A 17,106-nucleotide genomic window follows, 5' to 3' on the forward strand; every position below is an offset into this window, starting at 1 on the left:
TTTGTGTTTATTACAAGAACAAGAGAAACTTCCAACATCAATAACAACACCAAGAATCAAGAGTATGTTTAAGAAAAATAATTTTTATACCTTCAAGATTCAAGTGGGTTTTTGACAAGATTTTTGATGTTTGGAGCTTGTTTCTTCTTGGAATCACCTTGGAAACCTTCTTGGATCTTCACAATAACTTGGAAACACCTTAGACTTAACTTGGTTCTTACAAGAACACTTAACATTTTCGAAATGGAGGTTGTGGGGAAGGGAAGGTGTTCGGCCGATTGTAGTTGTGGGGGAAAGAATAAAGTGTTTTGATTTGTAAATGGTTTAAAATGGAGTGTGAAAGTGGTAATAATCATTAGTCATAATTCCAATGCACAACACTTGGCATAAGGAAAGAAATGGTGGGCTTAAAAGCCGCCACCTCTCACACAATTTGCAACACACACATATATGTATCGTATACACACACACACACATATATATATATATATATATATATCTATACTACTTTATAAAGCATATTCGAAGGACTTCTTAAAGTCATAAAAATTCCCTTAAAACACCCCTAAAGCATGGTTTACAAGTCTTTTAAGCACTAGAAATCTTCACTTTCCACTTATACCCTTTCACTCAAACTATACCTTTTCACTCAAACAAACGAAATGCGCGGCCCCTGAATCCCATTTCAAATTTCAAACCTCCATTCCATTCTCTCTCTTTCTCTCTCTTCCTATCAGATCTGGCGACCGTAAATCTCGGATCTGGAGCGTGCGATGATGAACCACCGGTAAGTCCTAACCGATGAAGCTCCGGTAAGTCCTTCTTCTCTTACATGTTTCATTGGTTGTTAGATCGGTCCGAGGAATCCGGTGGCTAGGATTTCGTTTTAGGTGTCCGTAAGGCGGCAACGTGAGAAGGAGGTCGCTGCTATGACTCATGCAGTGGCAGGGGATGATGGTGATTATCGATCTATTCTGTGGTAAGCTCCAACATCTTTTCTTTTCTTGCATTAAAGTTTGTTTCTTTATTTCTTATATTGATTCCGATAAGTATACTGAATTTGTTGTTTGAAGGAAAGATGAAGTAACCAGGACCACACGTGTTGAGGAATTTTGTTTCATCACATATACTACTTACACAAAATCAGAGGTTTGATTACTGATACACTTTCTTAAACTTGTTTAATTTGTATCTTATTTTGACCTAGGAATGGGTTTGGTGTTCTTAGGGTTTGTTTGGATGAAATAACTTGAATCCTGATATTTTTTACTCATCTTGATGTGTATATGGATGAATTGATGTGCAGATTTCTTGAGTCTTGCAAGAGAAACCCTTTTTTTAAACGGCGTAGAGAAACCCTAAAACACAAAATTGGTCGGATCATGAAAGATTTTCGACCTGAAATCGCTGTTAGGGGCCACAATCAAACGCACAAGAGGTTGAGAGGTATGGTTTATGTGGTTTACTTGATTCTGGTACTGGATTACGTTGATGGCTACTGTAATTCTGAACTCATGGTTATAAACCCTATACATTTTTTCGAATCTTCTTATTTGTTTACGAATTTTTTGATTTTTCAGTTGTTCAGTGGATGATCCAGATCTCCGTTTCACATATTTTTGAGTTTTTTTTTCTCAAACACAGTGGTGGTGATAACCCCCACGATGGAAGATGTCGGAGATGGCGGTTGTGGGTGGAAACCTAGACGGCTGCGGAGGGTGCCGGTATTTGCTTTCAGCAATTCTTCTGTGGAGTTTGGGTAGCTTTTTGAATTAACAGTTTTTATGTGGAGGCATTGACTTTTTTGGTAATTTTATTCCTGCAGTTAGAAGAACATCACATGTATGTTTTGTATCAATCAAACATATAGAATCAATAAATGAGAACTGGGGTGTAAATGTAAATAAGTTTTCTGGTTTGTATTCTCTTTTCAGGTGTAATGTGTAAGTGAAATGAGCTGAATCGAACAATGAGGTATGGAGTTAGGTTGAGTGATTAAAATTATATTTTGGATGCAGCTCAAATTTGAACTAAACATTTAGTTACCGTACTCATTTTTAATCTTTAAAAGGGTTGTAAATTTGTAATACTTGATTAAGCTAGCATGACTTAATTTGCATTGCATTGCATTTGGCATTTTGGTTTTAAAGCTATTGCTTGGGATGTTGTAACTCCATCTGCTTTGTCAGACGCCAAGTCCTTGAGCCAATCGTAACTCCATCTACTTTTCAGGCGGCAAGTCCTTGAGCTATCCGCAACGGATCAGACGTTGTTCTTGTTGACACAGCTGGTCGGATGTAGGACAACGAACCGTTGATGCGTGCACTATCTAAGCTTATATACGTCAACAGTCCGGACCTCGTACTTTTTGTCGGTGAGTCGTTGGTTGGTAATGATGCTGTTGATCAACTATCAAAGTTCAATCAGGTATCGAGTATGTCGCCATTCTTAAAACATCACATTCATAATTCATAGGGTAGATTAAGTTTTTACTTTTTAAATACATGCGGTTTAACAGCTTGTTCATTCCATTCCTAACAGAAACTAGCTGAGCTTTCACCCTCACCGATCCCGAGGTTGATTGATGGAATTTTGCTAACCAAGTTTGATACCATCGATGATAAGGTAACACTCTTAAAACAGATCAGACTTGCTTTCTTGTGTTAAAACGTAAAAACTAAAAACAGTAATGAACATCTAGCATAAACGAACACATTACCGAACTTTCACGGACATAAATGAACGAACGCTGACTCTGTTCATGTACAGTTCATTTAACAAAACGAACGGAATCGCCTGTTCATGTTCGTTTCTTTATTAAATGAACGAACACACCGCCAAACGGTTCACGGGCTGTTTGCTTCGGTTCGTTTGCAGCCTTGTAGAACTACAAACTTGAAGTTTTACTGTTGAGTGAACATTAACTGTTTTGATAATAATTTGGTGATTGATTGACGTTTCTCAGATGGTTCCAAGAGGACCTATGTACCGTGGACCAGCTAGGAACATAGCAGATGCAAATATGGCGGCGGGTGTCGGCAGCGGAATGCTTCCCGTACCTTACGGCATGGCGTGCGTTGGCGGCATGCTTCCACTCGATGCCACTGCTTCCATCCCACAACCAATGCCTATTACAGCGTTGGCTTCCGCTCTTGCTAACGCATCACCAGATCAACAGAGGACGGTATATATCTCCGCTACAAATTTGACTTCACTATTTTGACGTTTAATTTAATTAAAATTTTTAAAAATTGGCTCATTTGGTTTTTTGGGTCAGAACATGTTCAGACCATCAGTCTAGCACACTGCAGCCCTGGTTTGCATGCTTGCATGCTACAGCTGGGCCAGAATTGGACCTTAGAACCGGAGACATTGTTGAAATCGAATTGGTAAGTTGTTGAATGTTTTCTGGATTTTTATAATACAAAAAGGGTGTGAATTTGTGACACGGGAATGTAATTTGGTTTTGTAGGAAGTGCCTTAGAATGGGCGTCAATTGTCCATACATAAGGGTATTGTAATCTCAAACAAAAGGCTGGTATAAGCTGGAAGAAGCGGTCAAACTCGCAGCCTTTTCTTAGATTCTTTCCAGTCGCGAAACACCCGTCGGGCAGCCTGGAAACAATAATGGTGTGAGTCTGGAAACAATAATGGTGAGGGCTGGGGAAAGTGCTGACCTAAATTTGTAGGTATATGCAGTGCTTATTTTTTGAAGCCTTCTTTATTTATGTAGCTCTTTTTTCATGCTAGAAATGTGACCTTGGAGAAACAATAAAACCTCAATTATGTACACCTATGCCTGTAGCTTTTGAATGATTAAGAAAGAAATGGGTGTGTCATTGTGATTTATATGATTTATGAAGTTTTTTGGAATCCGATGCATATATTAATTAAAGATTGTAGGTTCTTGCTATAAAGATAATAATGAAATGTCTTTTTTCTATGATTCAGCTTTTCTACTATTGTCCATTTTAAATTAATAACTTATCAAATATCATTTTATTTGTAGTGGGAGGCACTTGTCTTTGCTTACAGGAATCAGCCTAAATCAAATAAGTTCCTTACCTGAGGGCCTTGCTGCAATGGGCCTTCCACTTGCAATGGAGCATACAGTTACACATTCATTTTTGTAAGTAATGGGTCACATGGGTAAAAATCGAACATGTCAAATGGGTCAGAAGTGACCGTGACCTGAAGTTTATTTTAATAATTAAAACCTCTTAACTTGATTTATTAAAATAACTGAGTGGGGCTAAAGACAACATGCCTCAAGCTTGAATCCGATCCCAACCGGGGTTTTACTGCGTAATAGGCGTTTTGGCAAAGGGTGGGATCAGCAGGTTCAAATGACTATGGTGATGGTTTCGAGTGATCAGCCAACATTTCAGTCAAAAAAGAAGAAACTTGGGTCAGCGAACGGTCATCAGGAAGGTATAAATGTACACTTGAGCCGTTTAGATAATTGAATATAAGTATCATCAACCTCTGGTCAACGAGGTGAGTTAAGGTTGTACATTGTTGAAGTCAACCCTGAGCAAGATTCGTTCTTTGACCATATTAGAAACCTATCGAAAAGGAAAAAGCTTTTAAACTGTACGATGATGGGATTCTAGAGTTTGCTAATTTCTCTTATCTAATCCATAAGTGTAACTTCTGATTTGTTTAATTCATAGCTAAATTTTTTATTTATCGCATTAGGATGAATGCAAAACGACCAATTCAAAACTAAACCAAGTGAGAGAATTAAAGGTTTAGATTAGAGGTTAATACTTGTAAATGCAACTATGTCTGTTATCAACATGACATACTACAAGAAGGTAGCCCAAGAAATTCCTTTTATTCCTTACAATTATGAGTTTCAAAAGCAATATACGTTTAGGTTAATAAAATCTTAGTATTTTTTTTTTTTTTTTTTTGAAAATATGAACAAACAATTTGCAAATGCAATTAGACACCCACAATGGTGGTCAAATTGTTCAACACATCGATCACAAGTGGAACAATGCTTTAAATGGGTCGAATAGTCTAATCAACAAAAGGAAAAAAGTAAAAAAAAAAACAGTAAATTCCGTTTGTCCAGTGGGTGCTAAGAGAATATTCGAGATTGATTTGTTGCCCGTTCAAAAAAATATATAATTATAATTTAACATGTTGCACAGTAGTGACTAATTAGCTACAGAGACAAAATCTGACCTAAGACATTTGACTGAGAATGCTCAACATTTTGTTTGAACATCTGATCTTCGGAGTCAGAAATGGAGTATTATGTGACGTTTTTCTAAAATGGGTGTAGTGGTATAATGCCTCAACAATGATTACCTAATTATGTGCTTTTTATAAAAATAAAACAAAATATCATAAAAGAGTTAGGAAATTTCTTATTGATCCATCAATTTTTCATCCGGCGTTTTAATCTACACGCTCAACAAAAAAAGCAAAAACAACGCCCCGTACATAGCCCAAAACCAAAACGAGTACCACGTTTTAAATTGTTGCCGCCGCATCGCGCGGGTTCCGGCTAGTATATATATATATATATATATATATATATATATATATATATATATATATATATATATATATAGGGGAAGGTTCAAATGAAAACCACTAGTTATTGTGAAAACTCGAAAACTAACTAAAAAAGCTAAAAAAACATACCAAACTTTTTTTTTGCATAATAATTTTCGCAGATTTTTTTATATAAAAAAAATTTTCAAAAAAAAAAATTGTGTAGTGCACATGTGTATTATTACACATGTGTACTACAATTTTTTTTTTTTTTTGAAAAAAAGTTTTTTTTTTCATATATAAAAACCAGCGATTTTTATAAAAAAAATTGAAAAAAAAAATTTTTTGTGTGTTTTTTCGGCTTTTTTTTAGTTAGTTTTCGAGTTTTCACAATAAAAGTTTATTTTCATATATAAAAACCAAAACATTGTTTTCTTGGTGTAGGAAACGTTGTTATTATGGTGTAGAAAACGTTGAATATGTAGGATCATGTGCATGAATGTTTTTACTGTGTAAGGTGCACAACTAATTTATAGGATATACTCATTAAATGATTAATGATTATTAATTTAAATAGCAAAAATAAAGGGTAGACTAATTAAATGATTGGTTTAAATTACCTTTGTACCCTTTTATTCTTTTATTCTTAATTTGTGATTCTTCTCATTTGAACTCTCCACTATATATATATATATATATATATATATATCTAATAAAAACTGGTATTTTACTGGATACCAGGCATTTTATCTAGCGTTTTAATCTCGTTTTAGTGCGTTTTAAATTATTTTTATCATTCTATAAAAATAATATCACTAAAATATTATTGAATAATTATCAGTTGTCTCGACTGGTGATGTGTGTAAAATGCAACATATAAATTACATCAAATGAGGCATAAAACTAACCCTTTTTTAGTACTAATTGTAAGACCCTTACTAATATTTTACGATTTTCGTATAGTTTAAGACCATAATCATGTAATTACGTTTACAATTACAATGAAAAATACGAGTTTATTAAAAACTTTTACAATTTAAAGTAATACAACATAATGTGATTTAATTCATCATTTAAGATTAACGACGAAACAACTTGCGGAAGCTTTATTTTCGTGTGTTTGGTCCTTTGTCATCGCTTGATCTCCATCCGGGTACACTTGATATCACCTATGATCAAAACCAACATAAAAGTTAGTTTTGATAACTTAAATATAAGTTTAAACAAGTTCTATGCATCGAATAGTCAACAAAATAATTATTTCCAACTTCGATGTCTCTCGTGTGTCGCGCGAGACTCATCTCAACGTGTCGCGTGTCGCGACGTCTGTCGCGCACGAAACAACGTTACCCGTCGCGTGGCGCGGGGGAGACCCTTTTCCAGCGATTCCAGGTCAGGGAGCTGCATATCTGCCCAGCTATGGTTTTAGTCGAAAAACGAACTGTAAAATGGCATAATTTTCATTCTACTTACCCGTTTTGCATGATTCTTTTTCCTACGCATTCGTAATTTGATTCCCCATCACATGGAGTTAAAATCTGACATCTGGATTTACAATTTTCTAGGTTTTAGGCCTTCGGCTTAATTTTAATTATTAAACTTTTAACAAAGCTTTTGACCTGTTTATACTATCATCAAACCAACTTGTTTATTACACCCTGATTCTCTTGGATATCGTATTTTAAGGTTTCCTATCACACGAGGTTCAAATCATGGGTTATTATACATCATTAACCCGTTTATACTTATGCGCTTGTTTTGACCCGTTAAGGGCATCTAAGCGCTTTTACGCACAAGCCATACTCATTCATTCCTAACTTCATATTCCCATATTTTAATATCTACTTATATTCCGCCACCACTATTTTCGTGGTGGATTTAACATATTGAACCCATTATCCTTTGTTTTACCATTCGGTTAGTCATTTTATGCTAATGACCAATTTTTTTTTAACTATAAACTTACTTATGCGTGCCTGGCTCGGATCAACATATTGACCCGTTTTAATACCTTGTCTCAATAATCGCTAATTCAAAGCATCGCTAATTCATAAGCTGATTTATCCTATGTGCATAAAACTCCACAAACACTTATTAGTCGTTAATTGTCAAATGGTATCAACATTACCATTTGACCCGTTTGGTCTAAACGACCAAACATTTTGCGCTTATATTTGACTAGATCACCATTTTACCCTTTTTATTCGTTTAGGCTTACTTAGAAAGTAGCCATTCAAAAACTCATTATTATTTATGTCATCCCATGACAAAATTACCATTTCACCCATTTTACCATTAAACATGGTTTTTTTTTCGTCTTTTGATACGTTCCGACCCGTATCTTTTCGTGTCAAAATCATATTTTGAATATAGCCTTATCGTATTTATAATCTATAAATAGATACATATCTTACGATAAAGGTGTAAGCTTTACTTACCTCGCGTCCGCGCAAACATTCTTTGCATCCATCATCCGTTTGACCCGTTCGTTTCCAAGCTCCCACCTAGCTTGTTTAGAGTCAAACTATACCATAACATCCATAAGATGGTTAGATTGGTCATTCTATACAATGGCCATCACCCTGTGGTCTTTTTTTTACACACTTATCAATCAAAGCATGCCATATATTCAACAACTAGTTTTATACCATAATTCTTTTCATTCACTAACCGTTTGACCCGTTAGTGAAGTTACTTATACAAACTAGTTAGTAAGTGATTTTAAACACTTTAGGCATGTCACATAAAGTGATATTTGTTCCCAACAATTAATACTCCATGCCTAAAGCAAGTATGTACAATCCTATGCCTTTTTCTTGGTTAATAATAACATTATTAATGTGCAGCAATTTTGTATTCAGCTGCTGTAATTGACCATTTTGACCCATATAAAAGCTGAATTAGATCAACATATTCAAAGATGGATCGTAGAACTCTCAAATAGCTTTCTAAGCATATATGGTACGTCTTCTAACGATGTTTCTATGATTTTATATGATTTTTACAAAATCAGGACAACAACTTATTTTTTGCCCAAACAAAATGCTGTCTTTTCGAAATAGCCACTGAATTCGACGTTTTTGACCCATTTAACATCTGAACCAAGTCATCATGTTAACTAACGAAATGTAGATTACCCCGAGACCTTTCTAGGCATATAAAGTACACACCCATACGATTTTTCTATGATTTATTGTGAATTTTCAAAATTTAGGTCTGCACCATATTTATTAAGCATTTTTATCGAACACTTGGCGGGTTTCGCATTCAAGATTAGTCTCTAACCTATCTCTTGAACACCTTACCCCAATTTTATCAACATAAACACACGTATGTCACTAAGTTTTAGCATCAAAATCAAGCCCCTATGTCTAGTATATATGAACGACATCAAGAACTTGAATTATAACATCAACTTTCACGATTTTAAACACTCGATATCACATGTTCATCATATTGATATAAAACCCACTTAGCTCATATGATTAGTTGACTAATCACTAGTTTATGGCATAAATTCAACAAGTTTGCATCTAGGGTTTGTTCCTAGACTTATACTCACATCAATTTCACTAAAACATTCAACATTCATACAAGAATTTCGTTCATGCATGTTTATCTCAAACTCAAAATATCACCAAACATCAAAATTCAACATACCTTGTGATTTTTCTAGCTTGGTTGATTACGAATTCAGGTTGGTTTCGATCCTAATCCGTTTCCCCCCTTGGAATTTGATGGAAATTATGAGTTAGGGTTCAAGAAGGAGAACCCCCTTTTTCTCTGTGAATGTGTCGACCAGAAACACACACTTGTGTGTGTTTTTGGTGTAAATTTTCTTTATTAATATCTACTTTCAAAGTTGCCCATTTTAGTCCTTCCATTTTTCAAGGTTATAAAAAGTTTAGCCATATCATGTTTCCTTTATTGTTTTAACATCACTTAACTAACTAGGTTGATATTCCTAGTTACTTAGTGGGTTCGGGGAATTCATAACCGTTTTATTTTTTTAAGTCCCGTTAACCCGGGGCTCTTACGAACTTTATCTCCTCAAAAGCTTTTATTATCTTTTTATTAATATTAGCTTTATTTATTTAAATCCTAATATTTACCGGGTTAATTTTTACCACTAACGGTATTTACCCGTTCATTAATGTTAACGTGGCTTGATTACCAAACCCGTTTTTGGGGTGTTACAAGTCTACCCCCCTTAAAGAGGTTTCGTCCCCGAAACCTTACTTTCGTAGCTCATTATTTAAACCAAATGAATCTTAGCTTCGTTTTCAAGGCATTCATTCATTCCTTTCATTCTAACGTTTTCATTTATATTGACGCGTATGTCTTTCATGTGTAAGGCCTCGTGGGCCGTTACTTTTAGCTTATATCCTTTATCTTTATTGACCGAGTTGTCACTTGACCACTTAGTCTCATCAGTCTGTTAACATGTTTATCCCGCGCTTCTCTTATATTAACAAGCGCTTGTATTTGTCATGACATTTTCTTAACTTTGAATAGTTTTACCGGCTAGACTAGTTAGTCGCCGTTACTTCATACCCCGTCATATGAGTATACTATTTTGCCATCTCCGGCCTTATGTGTGTTTAAGATTTTCTAAATCCCCTCATACTACTTATGTTTGTTAAAACGTTGCTTTTGACTAAAAACTAAATTTTTAGTTTACGTTTTCTCTATCTTACGTCTTTTTCTCATGTCTAGGAATTTCCATCTAAGTTTTATTCCTAACCGTTATTATTTTACATGAAGAATAGTAACCGGTTTTCCACGCTTTACCCAAGTTACCCGTAGGTTCTTTTACTTAGCCTCGTAGGCTATTTCCTTAGATTTCCACTTTTTTTTGTGAGACTCCGACAATTCGTTTCTTTCTATTTGTGACCCGAAGGTCTTTTTGGTCCCGTCGACTTTAACTCTATTTATAATCCCGTAGGTTATGATGATCCCGTAGATCTTCTTTTATCCATGTTTATATTCAAATGTGTATATACATATATAGCTCCAAAGCATCTCTTATTATGTTTGGAATCGTTTATTTTTGCTTTTGAACTTTAGTTGGCCTTGACCGTAGTCTAAAGCTTCATTCGTTTACTCTTGGACTAATCTTCCGACTTTATGACTCTTTACGTCATTTACACATCGGTTTGTTCTACGCTCACCGTTTCCCCGGTTCATAATTATACTTCTTTATGACCCGTTATCCGGGTTCTTTATTATTTCACGCTTTCATTATTCGGTTTGCGCTTACTTGCACTACCAAGCTTTTATACTTTATTTATCCCGTTTGACTTATTCGTGTGAGATTTCATTACTCATGAACGTCAAACTTCATTCTTTATTCGACCCGTTCAACTTTAAAATAGTTGAACGTAGTTATCAAAATTTCTTTTTGCAAATTCTCATCGTCTTTTAGTCATGACTCTTAATCCGAGTCCTTTGACTTTCTATTTCGCGTACCCGTCTCTTGGTTTACGCATACTTTCAAAATCCTACCCATCTATCGGGTATCTTTACCGAAGCCGAAGTCACTATTAAAGTAACCGTCCCGGTATGTATTAAGACTTCGTTTTAATTTATTTGGTCATCTTAGTGAAATCCATCACTTTTATTTAATCAGTATCTTTATTCTTTATTTAATTCGTTTGACTTGTCTGTGTGAATTTCATCACTTGCGACAATCAAACTTTTATCTTTATGCTTTAGCATTCTCATTAGTTGATTTGTATTTTCATTTACTTTAATCTTTGTCCCTTCTCTCGGGCTCGTTATTCTTGCGTAATACGCTTCCATCACCCGACTTGTGTTTACGTTTACTATCAAACATCTTACTTATTTGATTCATCTGGGTATCGTTTTAATTCATCCCATTCACCCCGTCCTTACTACATTGGATATAAATGCGTCCACTACAAGAAGTTCATGGTATCATATGCCACTACTTACTTGGCCAGAGTAAGCGATTAACACATGACACACATGACCCTTTTATAGTTTTTGCATCACACCCTATGCAAGTAACGCCTCTATTAGTTTTATTGGAAATAATATCCTAGATAGGTATTCTATTTAGGTTTTCCAAGTTTTTAATTTAAATATGCCACAATCATTCTCTACACGTTTGTTGCATATTGCTGTTTGTGCGATTAAATTTAAATGCGTGCACCTGGTAATGCTTGCCCTTACGGGCTTCTCTTGTCGTTAACCTTGTTCGCGATCGTCGCGCGATTTAGGTCCTTGATAAGTATGCTCTGCTTGTCATACCTCGAACCGTTCCACCGTCATATCCTCAATTCGTTCAACTCTCGTCATCTTCAGATGTGAGTGTCCTTCAATTAAAACATTCACAAAAGTTAGTAATGTCGTCATCAACAATCTCCCGTATTATAATACATGGCTTTTCCACTATACCTATCAACACACGTAATTTCGTTAACCATATCAATCATTTTCATTGGGGTAACGTGTATTACACGATAACCCTATGTGTTGTTCACAACACTTTAATCATATTAAGCCATTCACATACATGTACTTACCGGATTTACGATCAAGCCTCGAACCGAACACATTTGTCAACAACCTTGAGCTCTGATACCAACTTGTAAGACCCTTATTATTATTTTACGATTTTCGTATAGTTTAAGACCATAATCATGTAATTACGGTTACAATTACAATGAAAAATACGAGTTTATTAAAAATTTTTACAATTTAAAGTAATACAACATAATGTGATTTAATTCATCATTTAAGATTAACGATGAAACAACTTGCGGAAGCTTTATTTTCGTGTGTTCGGTCCTTTGTCATCGCTTGATCTCCATCCGGGTACACTTGATATCACTTATGATCAAAACCAACATAAAAGTTAGTTTTGATAACTTAAATATAAGTTTAAACAAGTTCTATGCATCGAATAGTCAACAAAATAATTATTTCCAACTTCGATGACTCTCGCGTGTCGCGCGAGACTCATCTCAACGTGTCGCGTGTCGCGCCCGAAACAACGTTACCCGTCGCGTGGCGCGGGGGAGACCCTTTTCCAGCGATTCCAGGTCAGGGAGCTGCATATCTGCCCAGCTATGGTTTTAGTCGAAAAACGAACTGTAAAATGGCATAATTTTCATTCTACTTATCCGTTTTGCATGATTCTTTTTCCTACGCGTTCGTAATGTGATTCCCCATCACATGGAGTTAAAATCCGACATCCGGATTTATAATTTTCCAGGTTTTAGGCCTTCGGCTTAATTTTAATTATTAAACTTTTAACAAAGCTTTTGACCCGTTTATACTATCATCAAACCAACTTGTTTATTACACCCTGATTCTCTTGGATATCATATTTTATGGTTTCCTATCACACGAGGTTCAAATCACGGGTTATTATACATTATTAACCCGTTTATACATATGCGCTTGTTTTGACCCGTTAAGGGTATTTAAGCGCTTTTACGCACAAGCCATACTCATTCATTCCTAACTTCATATTCCCATATTTTAATATCTACTTATATTCCGCCACCACTATTTTCGTGGTGGATTTAACATATTGAACCCATTATCCTAAGTTTTACTATTCGGTTAGTCATTTTATGCTAATGACCCATTTTTTTAACTATAAACTTACTTATGTGTACCTGGCTCGGATCAACATATTGACTCGTTTTAATACCTTATCTCAATAATCGCTAATTCAAAGCATCGCTAATTCATAAGCCGATTTATCCTGTGTGCATAAAACTCCACAAACACTTATTAGTCGTTAATTGTCAAATGGTATCAACATTACCAATTGACCCGTTTGGTCTAAACGACCAAACATTTTGCGCTTATATTTGACTAGATCACCATTTTACCCTTTTTATTCGTTTAGGCTTACTTAGAAAGTAGCCATTCAAAAACTCATTTTTATTTATGTCATCCTATGACCAAATTACCATTTCACCCATTTTTACCATTAAACATGTTTTTTTTTCGTCTTTTGATACGTTCCGACCCGTATCTTTTCGTGTCAAAATCATATTTTGAATATAACCTTGTCGTCTCTAAACAAGCTAGGTGGGAGCTTGGAAAGGAACGGGTCAGACGGACGATGGATGCGAAGAGTGTTTGTGCGGACGCTAGGTGTAAGCTTTACTTACCTAGCGTCCGCACAAACACTCTTCGCATCCATCATCCGTTTGACTCGTTCCTTTCCAAGCTCCCACCTAGCTTGTTTAGAGTCAAACTATACCATAACATCTGTTGGGATTGAACCCTAACAGAGGAACAGATAATGTAAAGCCAAAACCGGATCCCATCAGTGGACACTTAATTAGCAGCAGTTTGCTCTAATCTTTCCCCTTGACAGTGGTTATCCAACAACTGATGAATCTTGAAGTGCTGCTCAACTACAACAACTGATAAACCAAACTCTGATGATTATCTAACAACTGTTGAAGACAAACTCTGTTGCTCTATCTACTGCCGTCTCCTAAGTACTGCTGAAGATTCAAGCACTGCCTTCTCAAAGACTGATCACCTTTGAAGAAAGCACTGAAGACTCAACATCTGTGCTAAGGCTACAACAGTGGAATGTGAAGCAGTAGTTTCCTTATGTTTTGTACTTTAGTGATTATCAGATGTTACATAACAGTAGTTTGTATAGAACAGTATTTATAGTTTGTTAGGTCGTTAGATGTCACTATCATGGTGACGTCAGCTGAAGCATATCAGTAGTTTGGTTTGCCTATAAGTATGACAGTACTCTGTACTGTTACACTTGATCGTTTTGAGTGAGTTTTTCTCCTCAATTCATCCTTTCATCTTGTGCAACCAACTCTGGTATATCAGGCTGAGGGGAGTTTAGATTGTAAGCTTTGACTGTAATCTTTTGCTTTTATGTAAATCTTTTGACTTAATGAAAAGCAATTGTTTATCAATCTACACTTTCCTTTGTTTGTGTTTACAAAGTTTGCTATTCATTTCCGCTGCACTTATTCGTTTTATGCAAACAAACACACTCACAGACAGCCTCCGATCCTAACAATTGGTATCAGAGCCTGGACAGTCAAATTCGATCTTACAATCAATTTGACGTAACAGTTCAGCTCAAAATTCATTGATACTAAGGTTGGTTGTATTCAATTGGAAAACAGGGTAACGAGTGAATACTCAACTACTCTGAAAATCAACCAAGATGTCATATGACACACAAATCTCACACAACAAGCGTTTTCATACATATGTCACTCATAGTTTTCAGATCTGTAAAATATCTGAGAAATTATGGGATCGGTCGATGTTTTCAAAATTGATTTCAATTGTTGTGTTAATTTTTGTGATGGTTAGTCAAAATTTCTCATGTGGTCAGAGGCAGGTTGAGAACCTTCAAAAGGACCAAATCAATTTTGTCCAAAACACATTGAGAAAATAAGGTGTCAAATCAGTCCTAATCATAAGTAATGTGAGATTTGAAATAAAACATGATCAAACATGGTCAGATCTCTCAAAACATTGCTTCAAAACGATTATGGACAAAGTATGTTCAAAATATAATCTCCTAGTGAGTATTTCTGAACATATGGATAAACAGGGTAAAATGGGAAAAGGAAAATGAGCAAATCTCAAAGTGTAGCTATCTCAAAACTTTTGAAATCAAAAGAAAAGAGTATAAGCATAAAACACTCTTGAGATTAAAATCAGATCATCAGTGGTCATTATACAACTATGTGCATTCATAAATACAGGAATTGTTCTAGTGACAATGGCATCTCCAGTGATTGTACTTAAAATGAATTTCAATCAATTGACAAGAAAATGACCCAAACAATGGTCAAAATAACTTGAGAATAATATGATCATGAATTCCCTGGAAAACTGTCAGATCCTTTTGATTATTTTCAAAATTTCCTTTAATTTTTGTTAAGGAATTTTTTTTTCTGAAATAAAAACCAGATATATTTTATTCTTTTATGAAATATATTATGTTCTTTTACTCTTTTTTAATAGTAAAAGTTCATCTCTGGTCTGGATGTAATTACCTTGTTTTTGTGTGTAATTACTATCCCTAAAACTGGTCAAAAGGAAATGACATACATACCAAGGTCATGTTAAGCTCAAGTTAGGTTTTCACTGATCATTAATTGATTGCAAATTGACTTAGACTACTGAGATACTCATGCTCTAATTCTTGTAATTAGACACAAAATGAGCAGCTCTAGTAGAAATGCCTTCATCATCTGGGATGCTGAACCATTGTCTAAATAATAGACATTTGGCAAATCCTTGAACAAAATTCCGTGTAGATAACTGTTGACAATTTAATCTTGATAATTTACATCTAAAATGTATTTTGTTAAGAATAGCATCTCAAATGCTCAACAGATGTTAGATAAGATACTGTGCCTTCACAAAGCAAAATCAAGTTCTACATCTGAACAAACAGATGCTAACATTGTTTGTCAAAAGTTGAAATACTGCTGCACTATCAGTTGTTGAACCAATCTTCTACCACTGTTGTTTCTAAAATGCTGTTGTGCCTTAACATCTGTTCTCTAAAGTCTGTCCACTGCTAAAGTGTCAACCTCTGTTCTCCAAAACACTGATGTTTAAAATCTTTGTTACATCCACTGTTTCATTTTATTACCGTTGTAACTACTGATACTTGATCCATCAGTAGTTGTCAAAACAACTGTCCTCCATTGTTTCCATTTCATCAGATATTTGACACGTGGTCAGTTTTTAGCATTCAGATCAAAAATAACCGCTGCCACATCAGCAATCACTTTTTCCCTAAATAAAACCCTGATTAATTCAAAACAGGGTTTTACTGTCGAATTGAATTCCAAAAGTTCTCTTCTCATAACAGTTTCCCTCTCATAACTCCAAAAACTTCTTCGATCTTCTTCATCCAAAATGACGAAACCAAAATCGAAGTTAAAATCAAAACCAGCATCTTCTTCCACAACAGCAGATGCCACTCAAATGGCTGCTGAAACACCGGAGATTCGCTACAAATCTCCACACAACTATGTAGGTATACTCACAAAACCTACCGTTAACCACACCTTCGATTCCATCCTTGACACCCTTTCTGCATCAAAGTACAAAACTTTGATAACAGCAGACGCCCCTATTTACCTTGACACCCAAAGAGAGTTCTGGAAAAATGCCACCCTTGAAAAACAAGGAGATATCATCGCCGCAATCAACTCCTCGATACAGGGTAAGAAGGTAAATATCTCACCAAAATCCATCTCTGAAACCTTTAAACTCGATGATTTAAATGGAAAAACTTCTTTTACAAAAGACGAGTTGGTAAAGGATTTCATGAAAAGGGTTATGCAGAACAACCAAACAGGGACACCCTACAAAAGGGTTACTTCCCTTCTGTACCCAGATTTTTATTCCACACACTGCTCATGTGTGTTTCTAATAAAACAACGTCCTTTAATGAGATACCAACGAATATCCAATGCCTGGGGTATGCAATTTTAAATGACAAAAACTATAACTACTCCCAGGAAATATTTGATGACTTGGTAAAGAACGTTGATAATAAGGCATTTCTGCTCTTTCCGAGGTTTCTAAGTTACTACTTTGAAC

General features: G+C 35.3%; 1 protein-coding gene and 1 long non-coding RNA gene across 10 annotated transcripts; one reads left to right on the plus strand and one right to left on the minus strand.

The window, feature by feature from the left end:
* Positions 1 to 648: 648 nt before the first annotated feature.
* On the plus strand, positions 649 to 4,687 carry LOC110885241 (polyadenylate-binding protein 8). Of its 9 annotated transcripts, none has more exons than XR_002561993.2 (12): positions 649 to 979; positions 1,074 to 1,149; positions 1,307 to 1,446; positions 1,581 to 1,842; positions 1,935 to 1,974; positions 2,233 to 2,427; positions 2,542 to 2,625; positions 2,966 to 3,184; positions 3,278 to 3,389; positions 3,473 to 3,689; positions 4,010 to 4,129; positions 4,313 to 4,687. XR_002561993.2 is itself a non-coding variant. In XM_035978451.1 (10 exons), the coding sequence occupies exons 5-9, from the start codon at positions 2,317 to 2,319 to the stop codon at positions 3,519 to 3,521; spliced, it is 564 nt and encodes a 187-aa protein (XP_035834344.1). In that variant the 5' UTR covers positions 649 to 979; positions 1,074 to 1,149; positions 1,307 to 1,446; positions 1,581 to 1,807; positions 2,233 to 2,316; the 3' UTR covers positions 3,522 to 3,689; positions 4,010 to 4,687. The 9 variants fall into 9 exon arrangements, 1 of the variants encoding a protein (XP_035834344.1); XR_002561989.2 differs by having other exon boundaries at positions 652 to 787; positions 852 to 979; positions 4,010 to 4,687; XR_002561990.2 differs by having other exon boundaries at positions 2,233 to 2,434; positions 4,010 to 4,687.
* A 1,783-nt stretch (positions 4,688 to 6,470) lies between these two features.
* On the minus strand, positions 6,471 to 9,308 carry LOC110881964. The gene is made up of 3 exons (XR_002559953.2): positions 9,169 to 9,308; positions 7,947 to 8,032; positions 6,471 to 6,677 (listed from the first exon to the last, which is right to left on the minus strand). It is a non-coding gene; the product is annotated as an uncharacterized LOC110881964 (long non-coding RNA).
* Positions 9,309 to 17,106: the final 7,798 nt, after the last annotated feature.

Source organism: Helianthus annuus, chromosome 10, assembly GCF_002127325.2.
Source record: "Helianthus annuus cultivar XRQ/B chromosome 10, HanXRQr2.0-SUNRISE, whole genome shotgun sequence".
Taxonomy (NCBI): Eukaryota; Viridiplantae; Streptophyta; class Magnoliopsida; order Asterales; family Asteraceae; genus Helianthus; species Helianthus annuus.